The 18,464-nt window shown below is 53.4% G+C and overlaps 2 protein-coding genes across 4 annotated transcripts in view; both read left to right on the top strand.

Moving 5' to 3' along the window:
* Positions 1 to 6,854, top strand: part of EHD2 (EH domain containing 2) — a 23,392-nt gene extending 16,538 nt beyond the window's left edge. For both annotated transcript variants that reach the window (XM_019625219.1, XM_019625218.1), the window contains exons 5-6: positions 2,495 to 2,659; positions 5,066 to 6,854. In XM_019625219.1, coding sequence (XP_019480764.1) covers positions 2,495 to 2,659; positions 5,066 to 5,617 — 717 coding nt within the window. In that variant the 3' untranslated portion in view covers positions 5,618 to 6,854. The remainder of the gene's footprint in view (positions 1 to 2,494; positions 2,660 to 5,065) is intronic.
* A 1,526-nt stretch (positions 6,855 to 8,380) lies between these two features.
* On the top strand, positions 8,381 to 16,981 carry NOP53 (NOP53 ribosome biogenesis factor). 2 transcript variants are annotated; one of them, XM_019625220.1, is made up of 13 exons: positions 8,381 to 8,627; positions 9,075 to 9,139; positions 10,508 to 10,616; positions 11,232 to 11,431; positions 11,847 to 11,917; positions 12,936 to 13,031; positions 14,484 to 14,588; positions 14,671 to 14,889; positions 15,349 to 15,524; positions 15,675 to 15,741; positions 16,453 to 16,529; positions 16,629 to 16,685; positions 16,920 to 16,981. In XM_019625220.1, the coding sequence occupies exons 1-13, from the start codon at positions 8,404 to 8,406 to the stop codon at positions 16,924 to 16,926; spliced, it is 1,473 nt and encodes a 490-aa protein (XP_019480765.1). In that variant the 5' UTR covers positions 8,381 to 8,403; the 3' UTR covers positions 16,927 to 16,981. The 2 variants fall into 2 exon arrangements, with proteins under 2 accessions (XP_019480765.1, XP_019480766.1); XM_019625221.1 differs by lacking the exon at positions 16,920 to 16,981 and having other exon boundaries at positions 16,629 to 16,689.
* The last annotated feature ends 1,483 nt before the right edge of the window (positions 16,982 to 18,464 follow it).

The raw sequence follows: 18,464 nt of genomic DNA, 5'->3' as shown, positions 1-18,464 counted from the left end.
AAGATTTTTATTGGGGAATTGGGGGAAGGGGAACAGACAAGTTGCTATTCTCTTGCTCCTCAGTCCAGTTGTGGAGGACACCGCCCCACTGGCCCAAGCTGGCACCATCACTGCGCTGCTCCCGGGCGAGGCAGATCAGTCGCCGGCCTCTTCTGGATGGTCGCTCACAGCGGCTGCTGGCCGCTCACGCTGGCTGCAGGCCACACACGGTAGCCCATGGCAACCCACCTGCCGTCGCCGGCGACTCAGGGCAGCCCAGCCCCAGGTTGAGCTGCCGTTCAGCATCTCAACTATAGAGGGCAGTGTCACTGGCCCTCATATGTGGGATCCAAACCGGGGCCCTCCGGCATCCCAAGCCAGCTCTTAACCAACGCGCCACTTGGCCAGCCCTAAACAAGAGTTTTTAATGGAACATTTAAGAACATTAAAGCATTCATGCTCTGTCAGACATGCTCCCTCCCACCACCTCTCAGGGTCTCTTCCCTAGAGGTAGTCCCATGAGCAGTTTCTTGTGTCTTTTTCCAGGTATAGTCTGTTTTTAGTTAAGCATATACATTTAATTATTGAGCTGCCTATAAAAAATAGGACATACTATGCTCATTATTCTGCCCTTTTTGTTTGGTTTTTGATAACTTATGAGATTGTGGCTCAAAGGTTTCCAAGTTCTTGGTTTATTCTACAAATATTCCTTGAGTGCTTTATGTGCACATTTTGGTGGTGCTGAGCACAGAGGGAACAAATAAGGTCCCAGCCTTCCAATGGAAAGAGATAGAATAAGTAAACCAAAAGACAAATAAAATAATGATGAATTGCAGTAAATGTTGTGAACAAAACAATGAAGGTGAAAACGATGAAGATAGAAAATAATTGGGTGGTGATGGCTGGGGCACCTGCTTCTCATAGGATGGCCTCTGTGAGGAGGCAACAGTAAAAGGAAGCTGAGGGAGCCAACAGTGGGGAGACCAGTGCAGAGTTCCAAGCAGAGTGGCATGTGCAAAGGCCCTGAGGTGGGAAAAGGGTTGGCATGCTGGTAAAACAATTAAGACAGGTGAGGAAGCTGGAGCAGTGAGTGGAAGGAGATAATGTTGGATGAAGCGGCAGGAGCCAAATCATGTACAGCAGTGCTTCTCAAACCTTTCAGTCTCAGGATCTCTTGACACTCTTAAAAATTATTGAGAACCCCAAAGAGTTTGTATGTACATGGACGAAATCTGTCTATATCGATCATATTAGAGGTTAAAACTGAGAGAATGTTTAATGTTTATTTATCTCATAATTAACCAACAACTAATAATTATGTAATTAGTAATTAGTAATTTATTATAAATGTTATCAATAGGTTATTTATAATGTTAATTTATATGAACAAATATTGGTAATAACTAATATTTAAGATCACTTAAAATAACAATAAGCCTAAGTTAACCTAAGTAACAGATGTTTTAGGAAAATTAACTATTTTTCCTAACAAAAAAAGTTAGGAAGGACAGTGAGCCCATTTTACACTTTTGCAAATCTCTTTAATGTCTGGCTTCACACATGTTGTAATCTTTAAAAAAAACCCACTGACCACTCAAGATTAAATGAGAGTAAAAAAAGAGAAATAGTGTCTTAATACTATTCTTCAGATACTTTGTACAAACCCCTATAGGGTCTCTCGGGACCCCCTGGGGTTCCCCAGACCATACTTTGAGAACTACTTCTGTAGGGCCTTATCAGCTATGGTAGGAATTTTGAACTTGGATAAGAAGCAAATCAAGATTTTGCAGCAGCATCTAGTGGTCTGGTGTTTGTTGCTTGGTTAAAAAAAAAAATAGCCCTCGGGATGCTGTTGCATGAAAAAGAGATTGTAGGGGCAAGAGGAGAAACCAGGGCGGTAACTAGTGTGTCCCCCAGGCAGAGGGACTGGGGGCGGTGGCCACTAAGGTGGAGAAAAACGAAAAAGAGAGTTAGGAGGCAACAAGAAAAGGACTCGCTGCAGGGTTAGATGTGGCCTGTGAGGAGTGAGAAGAATGAAATCAGGAGTGATTTCTAGGTTTCTGGTCTCCACTGGGGAGGAAGGGGTGGGGTGCTGTTTTTTCCCCCAAGATGGGCACAGCTGAGAGGGCCACAGCTCTGGGGGCTGCACCTAAATTCCACTGAGGGCATCCTAAGACGGAGCTGTCCGGAATGTTGACGAGGCAATCATCTCTAAGCCTTTCGTCTCTAAGCCTTGAGCACCAGGGAGAGGCCTAGGCTGGTATGTGGACTGGGGAGTGGATGGGGCCGAGGAGTGTTTAAGCCATGGGAGGGGCTGGGATTGCCTACAGGAGAGGAGGAACCCTTCCACCTGTGTGGCAGCAGCTCACCTGTAACTGTTTGAAATGCAAATTCTCAGGCCCAGCCCCAGACCAAGTATATCAGCTACTCTGGGCTGGAGGCCCGGGAACCTGTGTTTTCATGAGCTCCACTGGTGACTGTGAGGCAAGCTCAGGTGAGAACTCTCCTCCCGCAGGTTCACACGTACATCATCAGCTACCTGAAGAAGGAGATGCCCTCCGTGTTTGGAAAGGAGAACAAGAAGAAGCAGCTGATCCTCAAGCTGCCTGTCATCTTTGCTAAGATTCAGCTGGAACATCACATATCTCCGGGCGACTTTCCCGACTGCCAGAAGATGCAGGTGGGAAGCCGCCCACCTGGGAGGGAAGGTCGGCTTCTGTGGGCTCCAGGATGGGGCCTCGAAAACGAAAACAAGAGAAATGGATGGCAGGTTCTGGAAAGAGCCTTCCACAAATGGTTCCCTGGGAGCATGGTTTTATGAGTTAGGATAAGGGAGCAAAGAGAAAACCCCAAACAACTGTGGCTTAATTTGGATAGAAGTTCATTTCTCTCCTTCATAAAAGTCCTGGAAGATGGTCCAGGGCTGGTTAGGTGCTTTACAGAACTAGGGATCCAGTCCCCTTCTGTCTTAGTTCTCCTCCATGTCTGGTCTCCAGTCCCAAGAACCCCTCATTGCACAAAATGGCTGTGGAAACTCCAGCCCTTGTTTCTGCATTCCAGCCAGCAAGAAAAGCGGAGGTGGAGTGGGGAAGGTAATGGGATAGTCACTCTCTTTCAGGACACTTTCTACAACAGTACTGTCCAATAGTGCTTTCTACGATTCTATGCTGCGCTGTGCAATATGGTAACGTTAGAACTGAAATTTTAGGTTTTATGTAATTTTAACTCATTTAAATTTAAATAACCATGCATGGCTACTGTATTGAACAGGGCAGTTCTAGAGTTGCACATACAACCAACTTGTGTTGACATCCGGTTGTCTAGAACTTAGTCACATGGCCACGGCCAGCTGCAAGGGAAGCTGGGAAGTGTAGTCTTTCCTCTAGGTGGCCTGGAGCCCAGGTAACGTTCAGGGATTCCAGTACTGAATGAAGAGGAAGGGACAAATAGATCTTGGGGGACCATTGGAAGGCTCCTCACAGTTCAAGGCCTAGGATTAACCCGTGTTGGGGAAAGCATTGTCTGGGCGTGGTGGCAGGGGCTAAATGACGAACTACTGGAGGTGGGCAGGGCAGGAGTGACAAAATGAACGTAGAGAGAGGTTCAGGCTCAGGCATGGAGGGGAGGACTAGCTCCTGACCCAGGCTGAGGGCTGATACTCAAAGCATGTGACCTTTGGGTCTGAGATGTTTCCAGCCCAAGACTCTGAGGAATTATAGTGGAGTGAATTTCACCTTGGCCACTTATTAGGTCCATGAACTTGGGCATGTCACTTCCTTTTCTGAACCTGTTTCTTCAATTGGAAAATGGGCATCCTCTTAGTATGTACCTATTGCCATGAGTGCTGAATCAGTTAACATTTCAACCCCCTTAGAACAGTGTCTGGCACAGTGTTTGGACTAGATCTCAACCTTAGCACCACTGACATTGGGGCCAGAGAATTCTTCACTGTAGGGGGCCGTCCTGTGCATTGCAGAATGTTTAGAGGCATCCCTGGCCTCTGCTCACTAGATGCCAGTAGCATCCCCAGCTGTGACAATAAAAAATGTCTGTAGATCTTGCCAACTGTCCCCTGGGGGCGCACTATCACCCCTGGTTGAGAACTGCTAGGCTAGATAAATAGCAGCTGTTAATATTTGACATTTATTGAGTACTTTATCCAGACAAATTTATTTAGCCTTCCCCACCCACCCCCCAAACGAGAGGAGTGTTAGTTATCAATCTGTTTTACAAATGTGGAAACTGAGGCCCAGAGAGGTGAAGTCACTTGTCTGAGGACACACAGCTCCTAAGTGGCAGAGCTGGGTGGGAACCCTGGCAGCCTGGCCTTGGAGTCCTGTCCCCCACTTCACCATCACACTCCCATCTCTTTATAGTCACGATCAGTGGGCCTTTCTGCCTTGGCTCTGGAAATTAATGTGGTGCCATAATATGGATCAGTCTTTGTAGCGACTTTCCCAGTGCAGGTGACTTAGAGTTGCCGGTGTCAGAAGTGGTGTGACCACAAACCCAGCCCCATAGCTGCTCTAGCACAGGGTGACTTCTGGGGCTTGGGTCCCATCTCCTAAAGATCCGTCCATCCCAAAGCGAACCTCCACATTTGGCAGTGAGCCGCTTAGCCCTTTTTGTGTGGTAGGGTAACAGCTAACAGAGCAGCAGGAATTGAATTTTCTTAAACTTACATTACAGCGGGGGTGCTGGCTGGCTGGGCAGCTGGGGTTCCCAGGGGGCGGGCATGGCTGAGGGCTGACTGTCTAGGACTCTGGTAAAGCTGGAGCTAATGTCAAAATGTTGAAATCCTTCTGTACCAGCTGACAAACGGCTGCTGCTCTGAGTCATTGGAGGTCCCTGAGCTCCCTGCTGTCCAGTGATTCTGGGGCACGCCCGGCACAGGGGGAGGGCCCATGGGATCCTGTTGCCCAAATCTCTTCTGAGTGGTGGGTGCCCAAGCAAATATTCAAATACATCTGCATCTCTCAGTGAAGAGCTGCTACCTGAGCTGCCCAAGAGTCCTGGGGCCACCAATGGGCTGGGCGTTGGGGCTGGTGCCACCTGACATTTTGATGCCCCCTTCCCCTCCCCATAGGACCTGCTGATGGCTCATGACTTCACCAAATTTCACTCACTGAAGCCAAAGCTGCTGGAGGCGCTCGACGACATGCTGACACACGACATCGCGAAGCTCATGCCGCTGCTGCGGCAGGAGGAGCTGGTGAGCACCGAGGTGGGAGTGCAGGGTGGCGCTTTTGAGGGCACCCACATGGGCCCGTTCGTGGAGCGAGGGCCTGACGAGGCCCTGGAGGACGGCGAGGAGGGCTCCGACGATGAGGCCGAGTGGGTGGTGACCAAGGACAAGTCCAAATACGACGAGATCTTCTACAACCTGGCACCAGCTGACGGCAAGCTGAGTGGTATCAAGGCCAAGACCTGGATGGTGGGCACCAAGCTCCCCAACTCAGTGCTGGGGCGCATCTGGAAGCTGAGCGATGTCGACCGGGATGGCATGCTCGATGACGAGGAGTTCGCCCTGGCCAGCCACCTCATCGAGGCTAAGCTCGAGGGCCATGGGCTGCCCACCAACCTGCCCCGCCGCCTTGTGCCACCCTCCAAGCGGCGCCACAAGGGCTCTGCTGAGTGAGCCAGCTGCTGCTTGCCGGCCCTCCCTCCCACTTGCCTTGCTGTGGCTCCCCAGCTTTGGTCAGCTGCACATACATCCCCACTGTGGCCCACACGCACCCTGCCTGCCCACCTTCCCAGCTGTAAGGATGGGGGTCTCTCTACCCCTCACTGCCAGACAGAGGGGACCAGGAGAGGGGCAAGTCTTCTCTGCCCACCCTTCACACGTCTACCCTCACATACATTTAGGTACATCACACCGACACTAACACCACACGTAGCGGCATCCATCTATTCATCATTCAATCAAGTATTTATTGAGCACCTACTACATTCGATGTTTGGGGCTCGTTCTAGGCACTTGGGATTCCAGCAGAGAGCAAAATAGACACATATCTGCTCTCATGGAGCTGACGGGGGGCTATGTAGGAGAGAGCACCTACATAGTCACTCAAACATACACAGACACACACCTGGCCCTAACCAGTCCAATCCCTGATTCTGGGCAAGACCCTTTGCCTTTCCCCATAAATGAGCAGCGACTTGGTACAGGCCCCTGTCCCACTTCCTCTTGCCCACCCAGGCAAGGACCCCCCCACCCCATCACGTCCTCAGGCCTTGGGACTACTGGGGGCTCAGAGGGGAGACACAACCTCCTACATACTCAGATGGACCCCTCTGAGCCCCTCCCTGAGCTCTGGTCACACCCTTCTTTAATAAGGATCTTTAGGGGACAGAAAAGCCCTTTCCATTCTTGCTCCTCCCAGACTGTGCCGACTTGAGGTTATCTCTGCCCTTTGCCCACCAGCCCTGGATTGAAAGCCAGGCCTGGCCCGTTGGCCCCCACAGCTGGTGGTCTGGGTTTTAGACTGCTGGGGCCCAGCCTCGCTGTCCACCATCAGCCCATATTTAAGTGGAGCCCCTATCAGATATAAAAGACCCCAGGGCTTTATTTTAGTCCCCTTTTCAGGGATGTCCTGGGAGCGGGGGGAAGGGAAGGGCTCTTGGTGCTACAGCCCTCCCTCCCTATAGGGACCTCGAAACCCCTCACCTTTCCTGCCATCACCACATATTAGTGCTTGACTCTAGTGGGGACTCCATGGAAAAAAGGGGGAAGAGTAAAACATGTGGGGACGATGCCCCCTCCAGGGTGCTGGCTGGGATTCCCACGCTCACCATCACCCCCGCCCCATGTCTGGGAGGGGCCTGTGAACGGAATAGCGGCCCCACAGAGTGAATAAAACCAAGGCTTCTTTCCACGTGGGAGTCAGGCTGTTTTTGGATGGGCTGGGGGTGAGGGGCGCTCTGCCCCCGACCCCCCCGGGGCAGGAAATCCCCGGGCAGGACTTGAGGGGGGGGTTCCCTCTAAGTTCTCAGGGGTAGGGGTGGAGGCCATGACTCAATGCCGCGGAGCCTAATGACTCAAGCCCGGGCTGGGGGCCAGACCGACATATTTTCCGAAGAAAAGTTACTCTGGGGCCCTCCCTTCGGGACATCCCTCCCTCCCACTGCTCGCCGCGGTGGCCTGGGAACCGAGCCCTGGGGCGTGGGGTTGTGTACGCGCGAGCTTGGGCACAACGTGCCCCACCCCCCGCCCCCACCCCGCCCAGTCCGCCAAAGTACACCCATACACTGGGGTACACAACTGACACGTCACGGACAAACGGGCTCCTGGAGGGGAGAGGTGGAGCTGCCCACAGGACCACCACGTGTGCGCGCAGGCCTACGCCCAGGGGCCTTTGCTATGCAACGGACACACACCCAAGACCACACCCACGGCACCCCGGGACACTGTGGCCACGCGTTCCCCTATTCCGCGGCTTCCGGCGCCCTCTGGCGGACACTCGGGAGCTGTTGCCGAATCCCCTGTCCGAGGTGGTCGGTGCTCAGGTCTCCAGGGCCGCAATCCAGGGTCTGTCATCTCCCCAATACTCTGCGCAAGGACCCAGCTGGGTTCCCTGTGTGGCGCCTTTCTCTGTGCCCTTTTTCCTTTTTTGAGTCCAGAGCCGTCTTTATGAGGCCCTGGATTCCTTATGGGTGGTTGCCAAGGCCCAAGAGCCTCTGAGTTTCCTTCCTTATTCATAAACAGTTAAGATTTACTTGATTCAAAAATGAAGTCTCCGGAGCGAGGCAGTAATAATAGCTAACATTTAGATGTCAGGCACGATTTTAAACGCTTTATATTATTTCGTTTAATCTTCAGAATAAGCTGTGAGGCAGATGTACCATTATCTATTTTTTACAGACTTAGAAATTGAGGCAGATCTAATAAGTAGCTTGCCTAAGATTAATGATTCTGAGTCTGCGCTTCTAGGGTTCTAATAGTGTATGTTTCTAACATTCCTCGCATATAAATTTCCGTGCCTCCTACCTCGACATTCCGAAAGCTCTTTGATTCTTCAGGATTCTGGGATTGGAACATTGAGCAGCCACATGTTCTTTGAAATTGGAACGTGTCTTGCGCTGCATCAGCCATTGACGGTTCAGATTTTTCTTTTTTAAGAAAACTAGACTAAAAATAATCAACAAATAAAAAATTAGAAATAATATTCGGATTTTAAAAATATTCCTGAGCGGCCGGGAAAGTTTGGATTAGGCCTGAGCCAAGAACTTAAAACCCGCCGCCAACAGAAATCTGCAAAGGAGAAACCATTTACCCTTTATCAAGATGGTTGACTTCCGGCGCCTTTGATGCTTTACCAAGATGGCAGACAACGGAAGTGGGTCTCGGGAGTGAGCCGTATAGCTGCGCGCGCATGCCCCGAACCGGCTTTTCGCCCCCACTGTCTGGAGTCATCCTTTAACAAGATGGCGGCAGGAAGCAGTGGCGGTGACGGCAAGCTCCGCTCGAAAAGCGAGGCCGATTCCGGCTTCCTGGGGCTGCGGCCCACTTCGGTGGACCCGGCGCTGAGGCGGCGGCGGCGCGGCCCAAGAAATAAGAAGCGTGGTTGGCGGCGCCTCGCTCAGGAGCCTCTGGGGCTGGAGGTTGATCAGTTCCTGGAGGACGTGCGGCTGCAGGAGCGCACGAGCGGGTGCGTGGGGCCGGACTTCAGGCGTTTGGGCCACCTGTTGCGAGGCTAGCGTGCTCCCGGGGGAGTTCTGGGAGATTGGGAACACCTGTCCCTGCTATACCTGGGGAAGCTGAGAGCATAGGCTGGGGACTCGGTGGGTAGCTGGGGGACTGGGTAGGGTTACCAGGTGCAGCATGTCCATTTAAATTAGAATTCAGGTAAACGAGTACTGTGATTTGTTAGCGTGTGTATGTCCCATGGACCCATTGTAGTTTGGTGCATTTTAAGTATTAAAGTTCTCTAAGCTGAAGGGAGAAGCCTTAGCCTGGAGGGGTCCCATGCTGGCGAGGGGATGCTTGAGTGAGCAGAAGAGGAAAACTGGGCCCTGAGAGCTTAACCAAGTCCTTCCGTAGCATCTTGCTCCCTCCCCAGTATCTATGGCTGACATTCTGTATTTCCATCTCCCAGAGGGTTGGTATCAGAGGCCCCCGATGAAAAACTCTTTTTCCTGGACACCGGCTCCAAGGATAGAGGTGAGGAAAGGCTTTTGTGTTGTTGCAAGGCGATGATTGGTCGTTATCTAATCCCCTTCAGCCTCTGAGAGGTTCTGTGTTAATGAAACGGCTTGGATGGCAAACACCTGCTATGAAGGGGCTTTACTATAAACAAGAGGATCTGGAATGATCAGAAAGCAGGCTAGAGACTAAAAACAGTCAGATTTTCTTTTTGAGGCATCAGAGATCTTAGTACACAGAAAAGCCGCAGGGGTCTGCCTTGATGAGTAGATTAGACAAAACATCAGGTTTCATGAATTTGTAGAAAAGCAAGTCAAGGATCTGCTGTAAGGAATGAAACCAGTTTTAATTAATAAAATATGCGTTAATAAGAAGTAGAGGATCTATTTCAATGAGTGTTTGAGAAACTTGTTTTATCCTGCTTGCCACAAATTGCCAAAATGCAGGGTTGGAATGTGCAGAAACAAGTGGAGAAGTGAGGGATTGTTAGGGTTTACGCCATACCTGGAAAAACAGACTAAGAATAGGCAATCTGCTTTAACGTGGGGCTAGAAAACAAGCTCAGGGCTCTGCTTTAGTGGGAAAGCTGATAGCTTTCATGAGCAAAAGGCAGGCTGCTTTAACAGCAGGACACCCTTAATGATCAATATGAGATCAGTCAAGGGGCCTGTTTTAACCAGAGCATGGGGACCTGTTTCAGTGAACAGAAATTGAGTAAAAGGACCTGCTATCAAACAGACTTTGAGCAAGCAGGTAAGAAAGGGTTATTACAAAGGTTGACTTGCACAGAAATGAGTTGATCTGGGCTATCGATAAAAAGGTAAGTCAGGGGATTTGCCCTAGTGAACAGGTGAGGAAGTAGTGAAAGCCTGCTTTGGCCATAGGCAGTCCCTTTGAACAGAAGAGAGGCAGTTTATAGATTCTGCTTTAGGTTAAAGAAAAGAAAAAAAAAGTACATAACAAGTGATGGTATGTTTTAAGTAAAAGGCAGAAAACCCTGTTGTGCTGAGAATCGCCCAGCCTGGGGTCCGAGTCCAGCTCCCTGGGCCTCAGTGTTGCCACCAGCTCTCTTCTTTGTTAGTGTTACAGGTTCTGGGGTTGTTTCCCTACTGTCTGGAAGCCCCTCGTGTGCAATGCTGTGCCTCTGACTCTGTCCCCAGCACAGGGCTGCATCCAGCTGGCCCAAGGAATGGGTGTGGTGGGGGTCAGAGCTTGGGCACCTTGGGCCTTTTCCCTCAGGTGGGAGCCTGGGGTCAGCCTGGGGCCTCCAAGTCTTCATTGGGATGCAGGTCTGATGGCCCCAATGGAGGTGTAATGTGGGGGTGGGGAGTCTTGGGATGTAAGGAGGCCTGAGGCCTTGATGCCTCTCCTTTCTCTCACTCTCAGAGCTGAACAAGAAGAGGACCAAAGGCCAGAAGAGGTCACTGCTTCTTAAGAAACCCCTTCGGATCGACCTCATTCTAGAGAACACATCCAAGATCCCTGCTCCCAAAGAGTGAGTGTCCTGCCAGTCCCACACCCTTGTTTTCTGCTGCATTGGGCCTAATGTCCTTCTGTGCAGCAGCCCCCACTTACTTTCTGGCCCTAAAGGAATTGCTGGGGAGGGAGGGGGCTAGGTGAGGGTCAGATTTGGGCTTTGGAGAACGGATTGGAGGGAGTGAGGCATGGGGGTGGAGAGGAGGGGATGGTTGGGAGCCGTCATCAGGAGGTGGAACAGACAGGGCTTAGTGACTGACCCCTGAAGGAGAGGGAGGGTGTAGGTGATGGCAGGGCTGTCCCTGAGATGGGGATGTGGGAGGTAGAGTGGCTTTGGGGGCAATGCTGAGGTCAGTGATAAAAGTGGGGTGTGAGGTGCCTGGGAGACATCCGGGGCAAGGGTCCCAGAGGCTGTTGTGTTGTTGGGCCTGGGGTTTAGGAGAGAGGCCTGGGCTGGAGACAGATCTGGGAAGATGCTCTCTGAAGCTGCTGGACAGAGTGAAGAGTAGAAGGAGCTGGGAGGAAGCGCACTCTGTGGAGGGTTCTTGAGACAGGAGATGATGGAGGAGGAGCTGGGCCCTTTCTCAGGCCTCTGCCTTACCCACTTCACCCGTGCTGCTTCTCTCCGCCCCAGCATCCTTGCCCACCAGGTCCCTAACGCCAGGAAGCTCAAGCGGAAGGAGCAGCTATGGGAGAAGCTGGCAAAGCAGGGCGAGGTGCCCCGGGATGTGCGCAGGGCGCAGGCCCGACTCCTCAACCCTCCTGTGGCCAAAGCCAAACCTGGGCCTCAGGACACAGTAGAACGGCCCTTCTACGATCTCTGGGCCAAAAATAGTAAGTGTCTCTGCTTTCACCTGTGGGTGGGGACAGGGCTGCCGTACACAGTTGTGCAGGTTGTGCACTGCACAAGAGCTCCGTGTCTTAAGGGGAGGGGGGTGCCCTGTGGCTGTTGCTTTGACAATCTTCACAGAGTCAGGAGACTTCAAGTGGTGCCCTTTTCCCATGTGTGCTCCACGTTCTCGAGTGGGCTTTCCTGAGGGCTGGCTCCTGCCCCTCAGCCATGGGTCTCCAGCCTCCTGGACCATGTCCAGATGCTCTTGTGCCTGGCTTTTGAAGCCGTGTGGGGTCTGAGAATCAGTCCTTTCCTCGCCTTGGCTTATGAAAGGGGGAAGGATCAGAGGGAGCCGCTTAGGCCAGGGTGTTCCCCACACTGGAAAGCCTCCAGCAGCTGCCCTCACTGCCTCCACAGACCCTCTGGAGCGACCCTTGGCTGGCCAGGACACGTTTTTCCTGGAGCAGACCAAGAAGAAAGGAGTGAAGGTGAGAATGTGTCCAAATGGTGTCCTGGGTGATAGAGGTCGGAGGAGGAGGCCAGGAGCGGTGGGGATGGCTCTGCCTTTGAGCAGTAGAGCCTCAGTTTCAGAGCCGGTCCATCCTGTGACCCAGAACATGCGTGCTGGAGCTGGGTGGCGAGTGGTCCTTTGAAGGGGAGAACAGGGCGCATTAGAGAAGGTGGGACTAACTAACGGGTTAGGGACCTGGGGAACCTCCAGGCCGGGGAGTCGCACAGCCAGCGAGGAAGCAACCTGTGGGAGAAGTCCGCAGGGAGCACAGTTCAGGTTTTGGGTTTTTATTCCAGTGGTATTTTCCACCGGAGAGCCAGGGAATTACTGACTGCTCTGAGGAGGTGGGACTAGGGTGGAAGGAGGGACAGCCCAGAACACAGTCTTCAGGCAGAAGCACCAGAGCTGGAGGGCAATTGGGTGTGGGGAGAGAACAAGGGCAGGGGCATTGGGGACCCCCAGGCTTTTGCCGGAGATTAAGGGCCTTTGCTGGGGTGGAGGCCAGACGGGTGGGGACCAGGGAAGCCTGGAAGTATCCAGCAGCTCTGATCAGCAGGGTCCAGGTGGACCCCGGATTCTGCTCCTTACAAGCTCCCTGGGGGATCAAGGGCTGCATTGAGCCTTGGTCAGCTGTAACCTGCTCTGACAGACACTGCTGCAGATTTCAGGGTGACTGGCTGTGATGGCTAAAATCAGGACACACAACCATGTTTTTGCCAGTGTCACCCACCACGGGGGTCACAGGGACTCTTCCCAGGAAAGGTGGGTAGAGCTCCTGCCTGCAGGGAGCTTGCTTGTCCTGGGGGTGCCGCTGCCGGGGCTACCAGGTGTCCATTGTTCCAGACGCCGGATCCCCCAGGTGTCTCCTAGCTTGGAGGCCGTGGGCTGCACCAAGGCCTCTGCTGCCTCCTGAGCCTGGAGTCCCAGCCCGGGAGCTGGTGAAATGTGAGTCCTGGGGTTCCCGGGCCTTATCCTGCCTTGTTCTTGTCCTTCAGCGGCCGCCGCATCTTCACACCAAGCCCTCCCAGGCACCTGCCGTGGAGGTGACGCCCGCCGGAGCCTCCTACAACCCAACGTTTGAGGACCACCAGGTACACAGCCCGCCGGGCCTTTCCTTAGTCAGCATCAGGCCAGTTGGTTGGCATGCCCTTGCCAGGCACTTTTTCTGTGCCCACCTGGAGCTGGGGACTCATCAGTGACCAAGACAACCCCGAGCCTGCCCTCCTGGGGCTCATGGTCCAGTGGCGGAGACAGACCTGTTCCCAGACGGTGACAACCCAGAACGGGCAGGGCTGGAGCAACCCAGCCTTGGGGGTCAGAGAGGGCTTCCTGGAGGAGGGGACAGTAGTGCTGAGACTGAGGAGGAGTTTGCTGTGGAAAGGGGAATGGGAGTCCAGGCAGGAGAAGAGTGTATGCAGAGGCCCAGAGGTGAGACCGGGGCATCTTTAGGGAAGTTCACGTGCCATAAGACTTAATGAACTGATTAGCAGACAACCCATATAACCAAGTGAGGCTTATCTGAGGCCAGGGTAGTTCAGCAATGGGAAAACCCGGCTGAAAGTCACTATTCATTTCACAGATGTTTGTTGAGCACAGATGTCATGAACAGAGGGGAATAAACCCCTGCCCTCAGGGAGCACAGGTTCTGGAGAGACACCATGATCTCTGAGTAGATGCAGGACGCATGTGAATGCTGCCGCGTTGTCCATAATAAGAAGGACCTTAGCTCACCAAGAGTAGAGGCAGTGGTCCTCACCTGATAACATGTCTGCAGAAACAAACCTTGGTACACCAGCACAGAAGCGATGAGCTTGGCCACACCGGAGGAGGCCGCTCAGTGCTCACAGGACTGACGTGAGCGGCGTGGGTGCTGGGGAGGAGGAGGAAAGAGCAGTCTTTTTTTATTTTGTTATTTATTTATTTATTTATTTATTTATTTTTTTAAGCTGAGCCATCCTGTCACCTGTTGGCAGCTCAGCGGCTGCTCAGCTTGGGCCGGGACTCGAACTGCTGTTGCTCAGAGCTCAAACTCTTGAGCGAGCTCTTAACCAACTGAGCCACTCAGCTGGTCCCTTTTTTTATTATTTAAATATAATTGCTTTGCAGAGATATTCCCTATGCCATATGTTTCACCCACGTACTGGGCACATTTCGGTGGCAGCCATCATCACAATTTTAGGACATTTTTATCACCCCAGAAAGAAATGTTATACCCATTGGCTGTCACCCCCAAGTCCCCACTGCTTCCAGTCTCCGGCAGGCACCACTCTCCTTTCTGTCTCTATGGATTTGCCAGTTCTGGGCATTTTATGTAAATGAAACTATAGTATGTGGAGACCAGACTGTCCTTTAAGGGAACCAGCAGGGCAGCCAGGAGGTTAAGGGTTACAAAGCCCCTCTGGCCGCTGTGTGGAGAGCTGGGTGAGCCTGTAGCTGGGGGATCAGGGAGAGGAGGGGCTGGGGCACTGGGGACGGGGGCAGGTCTCTGAATCCCAGGAGAGGCCCTCGGGGCCTCAGTTCTTACCCGACCCTGCCCCTCCTAGAACCTGCTCTGGGAAGCCCACGAGGTCGAGCTGCAGCGGCAGAAGGAGGCAGAGAAGCTGGAGCGGCAGCTGGCCCTGCCCACTGCGGAACAGGTCGCCACTCAGGTGAGCCCACGCCTGCCTGCCCTTCCCTCCTTCTCCAGGCCTGCCCTTCACCTGGTCCCTGACACCCTCTCTCTTCCCTCAGGAGTCGACGTTCAGGGAGATGTGCCAAGGGCTGCTAGAGGACTCAGATGAGGAAGGGGAGCTGGGTGAGGGTCAGGACAAGGGGCCCGAGGCTGCAGGAGACCAGATCGGAGGAGACCAGACTGGAGGAGCCAAGGCCTCTGCCATGCCTGCCCGCCTGGCTGCTGTGGAGAAGAAGACAGAGCGGCAGCGGCAGAAAGAGAAGGCTGCCCGGATGCTGGTGAGCGCTGTGGGCGCAGGCCTGCTTTCCCTGCTCTCGCAGCCTGATTTCTTTTGTCTTCAACCTGCTCTCTATCATCCCTGTAGCCTGCTTTTCTGTGCTGTTTGGGATCCTCACAGCTGCTTTTCCAGCTGAGACCTATTGGGTTGTCGGAAAAGTCATGACGTATTTTTTTCTATGTTTTTCGTTGCAAAAATGTGTCATGACTTTTCCAACGACCAAATATTTTCCAGCGCCCTCCAGGCGCTATTCTGGGTTCAGGGGATACAGTGGGGAACATGCTAGACCAAGATCCTGCTGCCTTAGTGCTTATTTTTGGGGGGCGGGATTTATGGACCACTGACGGAAACAAATGGATAAGGAAGGTTGTTTCAGCCGGCCTGTTGTGACCTGGGATCAGGTGGCCCCACAGTGCTGGGTGGCCCTGGGCTGAGCCCCTGACTCCACCTGTCCATGCAGCGGGTACAGCAGGCCGCGGTGCGGGCCGCCCGGCTGCGGCACCAGGAGCTCTTCAGGCTGCGCGGGATCAAGGCCCAGGTGGCACAGCGGCTGGCGGAGCTGGCACGGCGGCGGGAACGACGACGAGCACAGCGGCTGGCCGAGGCTGACAGGCCCCGCAGGCTGGGGCGGCTCAAGTGAGGCCTGGGCTGGGGGGCCCCGAGGGGGGGTCCTCATCCCCCATCCTGGTGCCTTCCTACCTTGGCTTAGCCTGGCCCCCTCTGGGGGACCATGTTTCCCAGAGCCCTGGGCCAGGCTGACCTGCACGCCCTGCCCCTGTTCTCCAGGTATCAGGCCCCCGACATCGACGTGCAGCTCAGCTCAGAGCTCTCTGGCTCGCTCAGGACCCTGAAGGTACTTGCCCATCCGGGGTGATGTGGTGCTGTAGGGGAGAGCTGTGTGCCCTGTGATGACACCCATCCTTGCTCCCCGTGCCCCTCGGGCTGTGGGCGACACCATGGCTGCCCCCAGGCTGGGCTGGTTGGGCTGATGCCTGGGGGCTGAGGGCACCCTAGAGGTAAGGGGCCGGGTGATGCGATGGCCTGAGCCTGTGACCCTCAGAAGGCCTTTTCTCCCAGCCAGGTCCCATCACAGCCCCTGCCCTTTTCAATCCATGAGGGGTTGCCCTAAAACTCAAAATGGACCCTGTACCTCCCCCTCTCAGAACCTTCCATAGCTCCCCAGTGCCCAGGAAGAAGCCCAGCTCCTCGCCCGGCCACGGGCCCTGCGTGGTGTGGCCTGCCTCAGGGCTCCATCTGATCAGGCCCCCTTTCCTCTGATCCTTTGCCTGTGCCCCGCTGCTCTCTGCCTGCGTGCTGTTTTCCGCTTCTCCACTAGCTTCCTTCCTGTGGATTGCTCCAAACTTAGCTTAGAGGCAGCCCACAGGTTGGCACCTGTCACCCCATGAACTCAGGGCCAGGCTGAGCCTCTGGTGCCTAAGGCCACAGGGGGTCTTTGCTGAGGGCGAGTCTGCCAGGGCAGAGCCCTGGCTGGACTCCCGTGCAGAGGCCAGAGGCCCTCGGGTTGCACCGGGTGCCCGCTGAGGCCTCCTTCTCTGTCCCACAGCCCGAGGGTAACATCCTCCATGACCGTTTCAAGAGCTTCCAGAGGAGAAATATGATCGAGCCCCGGGAGAGAGCCAAGTGAGGGCCGGGCTGCCGCGGGGGGAGGGAGGCATCGGAGCCGGCCTGCGCTCCGTGCGCTTCCCGATCACTGACCATTCTGTTCTCTCCCTTCTCCAGGTTCAAGCGCAAGTACAAAGTGAAGCTCGTGGAGAAGCGGGCGTTCCGAGAGATCCAGTGAGTGGCACCCACTTCTTCCCAGGTGTTCGCTGGGTCCCTGGGCCCATCCCAAACCTGGTAACTGGCCAGTGGTTAAGGGTCAGCCCACCAGATGCACCGGAACCCAGAATCAGGACGAGAGGGTCCCCCACAGGGAAACAGAAGGGCCCAAACCAGAGGGGGGTGTCAAAGAGGGTGAGAATGTGGGGCCCTCACTCCCCTCGTTCACCCTCAGCTTCCCTTTGTCCCCAGGTTGTAGCCACCGCTGGATACCGGAGTCCCCCGCCCTTCAATAAAGCACCTTTTGATCAACACCTTGGGCCTCGTGTGTGACTTGTCCCCTGCTGTGGGCATCTTCTCTCTGTCCATCCCCCTCTAGTGCACAAGGATATAGATTCCAGAACCTTCATCTCCACCAAAGCTTGGTGAGAACCCAGGGTGTGGCAGAGGGCCCATCCCTGTAGAGGAAGGTCTTAAAACGGGCAGAGGAAATGGGCTGGCAGCTGGTTGGGTGGGGAGGGGAGGTCAAGGTCCGCACCTGGGTTTCTGACTGGAGGGATCGCCCAGCGCTCTCCTTGGCCCCAGGTGACTGAGAGGCAGGGCTTGATGACAGCACTGTCACATTGGTAGTGGCAGCAGCTAACGTTTGCTGGGTGCCTACTGTGCTTATAAGCAGATGGAGTCACTTGTGAAGCCTTCACAGCAGCCCCGTTAGGGAGGGCTATGAGGAAATGAAAACACTTCAAAGAGGGTAATTTTCCTCCCCTCCCTCCACCTATTTAATATTTCTTGAAACCTTAATTCTACAAGTAATAAAGGACTGTTCTCACTGTAAGTCACTGATACAGTGCATAAAGATACCCCAAAACCATGACTGTCAGCCTTGACCCTTTGCTGTCCATTCAAACGCACTCTGCTCTGCATAGGTGGCTGTCACTGCAGTTTGGGATGAAGGATACTGTTGTGTTCCATGTGATTCTATTTAATTACATGTTGATGTGAAAATAGAATTGTTTTTTATTTTTCTGTCTTGGAAAGAATCTTAACATACATGGTTTCTAACCCCCATCTTAGTGCATCTTAGAGAACTCTCGGTGTCTGTACAGGGCGCTTCCTTGTTCTTTTTCACAGCTACATAGACTTCCGCTATGAATGAGTGTCAGTTTCACACAGCCAGGCCCATATTGCCCCTCCCGGTGACACTGGAATGACACGTGCCATTTCACTTGTGTCTGTAGGACAGGAGACTGGAAGTGAATCTCTGGGCTAAAGGGAAAAGTATCTAAGGGATCATTTGATGGATTTAGCTAAATTCTGTGTGTGGTCCATGCTGATTTTTATCCTCCAGCAGCACAGGAGCCCACTTGTTGCCTCAGCTTCACTACTACCCGATCTCACTGTTTTATTGTGCCTGCTTGCTTACCAGTGAGGTCAAGCATCTCTTCATATGATCACCGGCAGTTTCCTCCTCTCTGCAGGTTAAAACATTTTGACCATTCTCTTGGGCCATTGGGCATTTTCTTGTTTACTTGTAGTAGCTCTTTATTACGGATCTGAAGTCTGTCATACATGATAACATTCCTCCCAGGCTATTCCTTTTGACTTTTTATAGGGTATCTTCTGTCAGAAGTGTTCAGTTTTCTAGTTTTCTGTTAGTGTCTGTATTTTTTTTTTTTTAAGATTTTTATTGGGGAATTGGGGGGATGGGAACAGTGCTAGGGAATTGGGGGCAGGGGAACAGACAAGTTGCTGTCCTTTTGTTCTTCAGTCTAGTTGTGGAGGACGTTGCTTCACTGG

Source organism: Hipposideros armiger, unplaced genomic scaffold (genome assembly GCF_001890085.2).
Source record: "Hipposideros armiger isolate ML-2016 unplaced genomic scaffold, ASM189008v1 scaffold_619, whole genome shotgun sequence".
In the NCBI taxonomy this organism is placed as follows: domain Eukaryota; kingdom Metazoa; phylum Chordata; class Mammalia; order Chiroptera; family Hipposideridae; genus Hipposideros; species Hipposideros armiger.
This window is presented reverse-complemented; position numbering and strand designations above follow the sequence as displayed.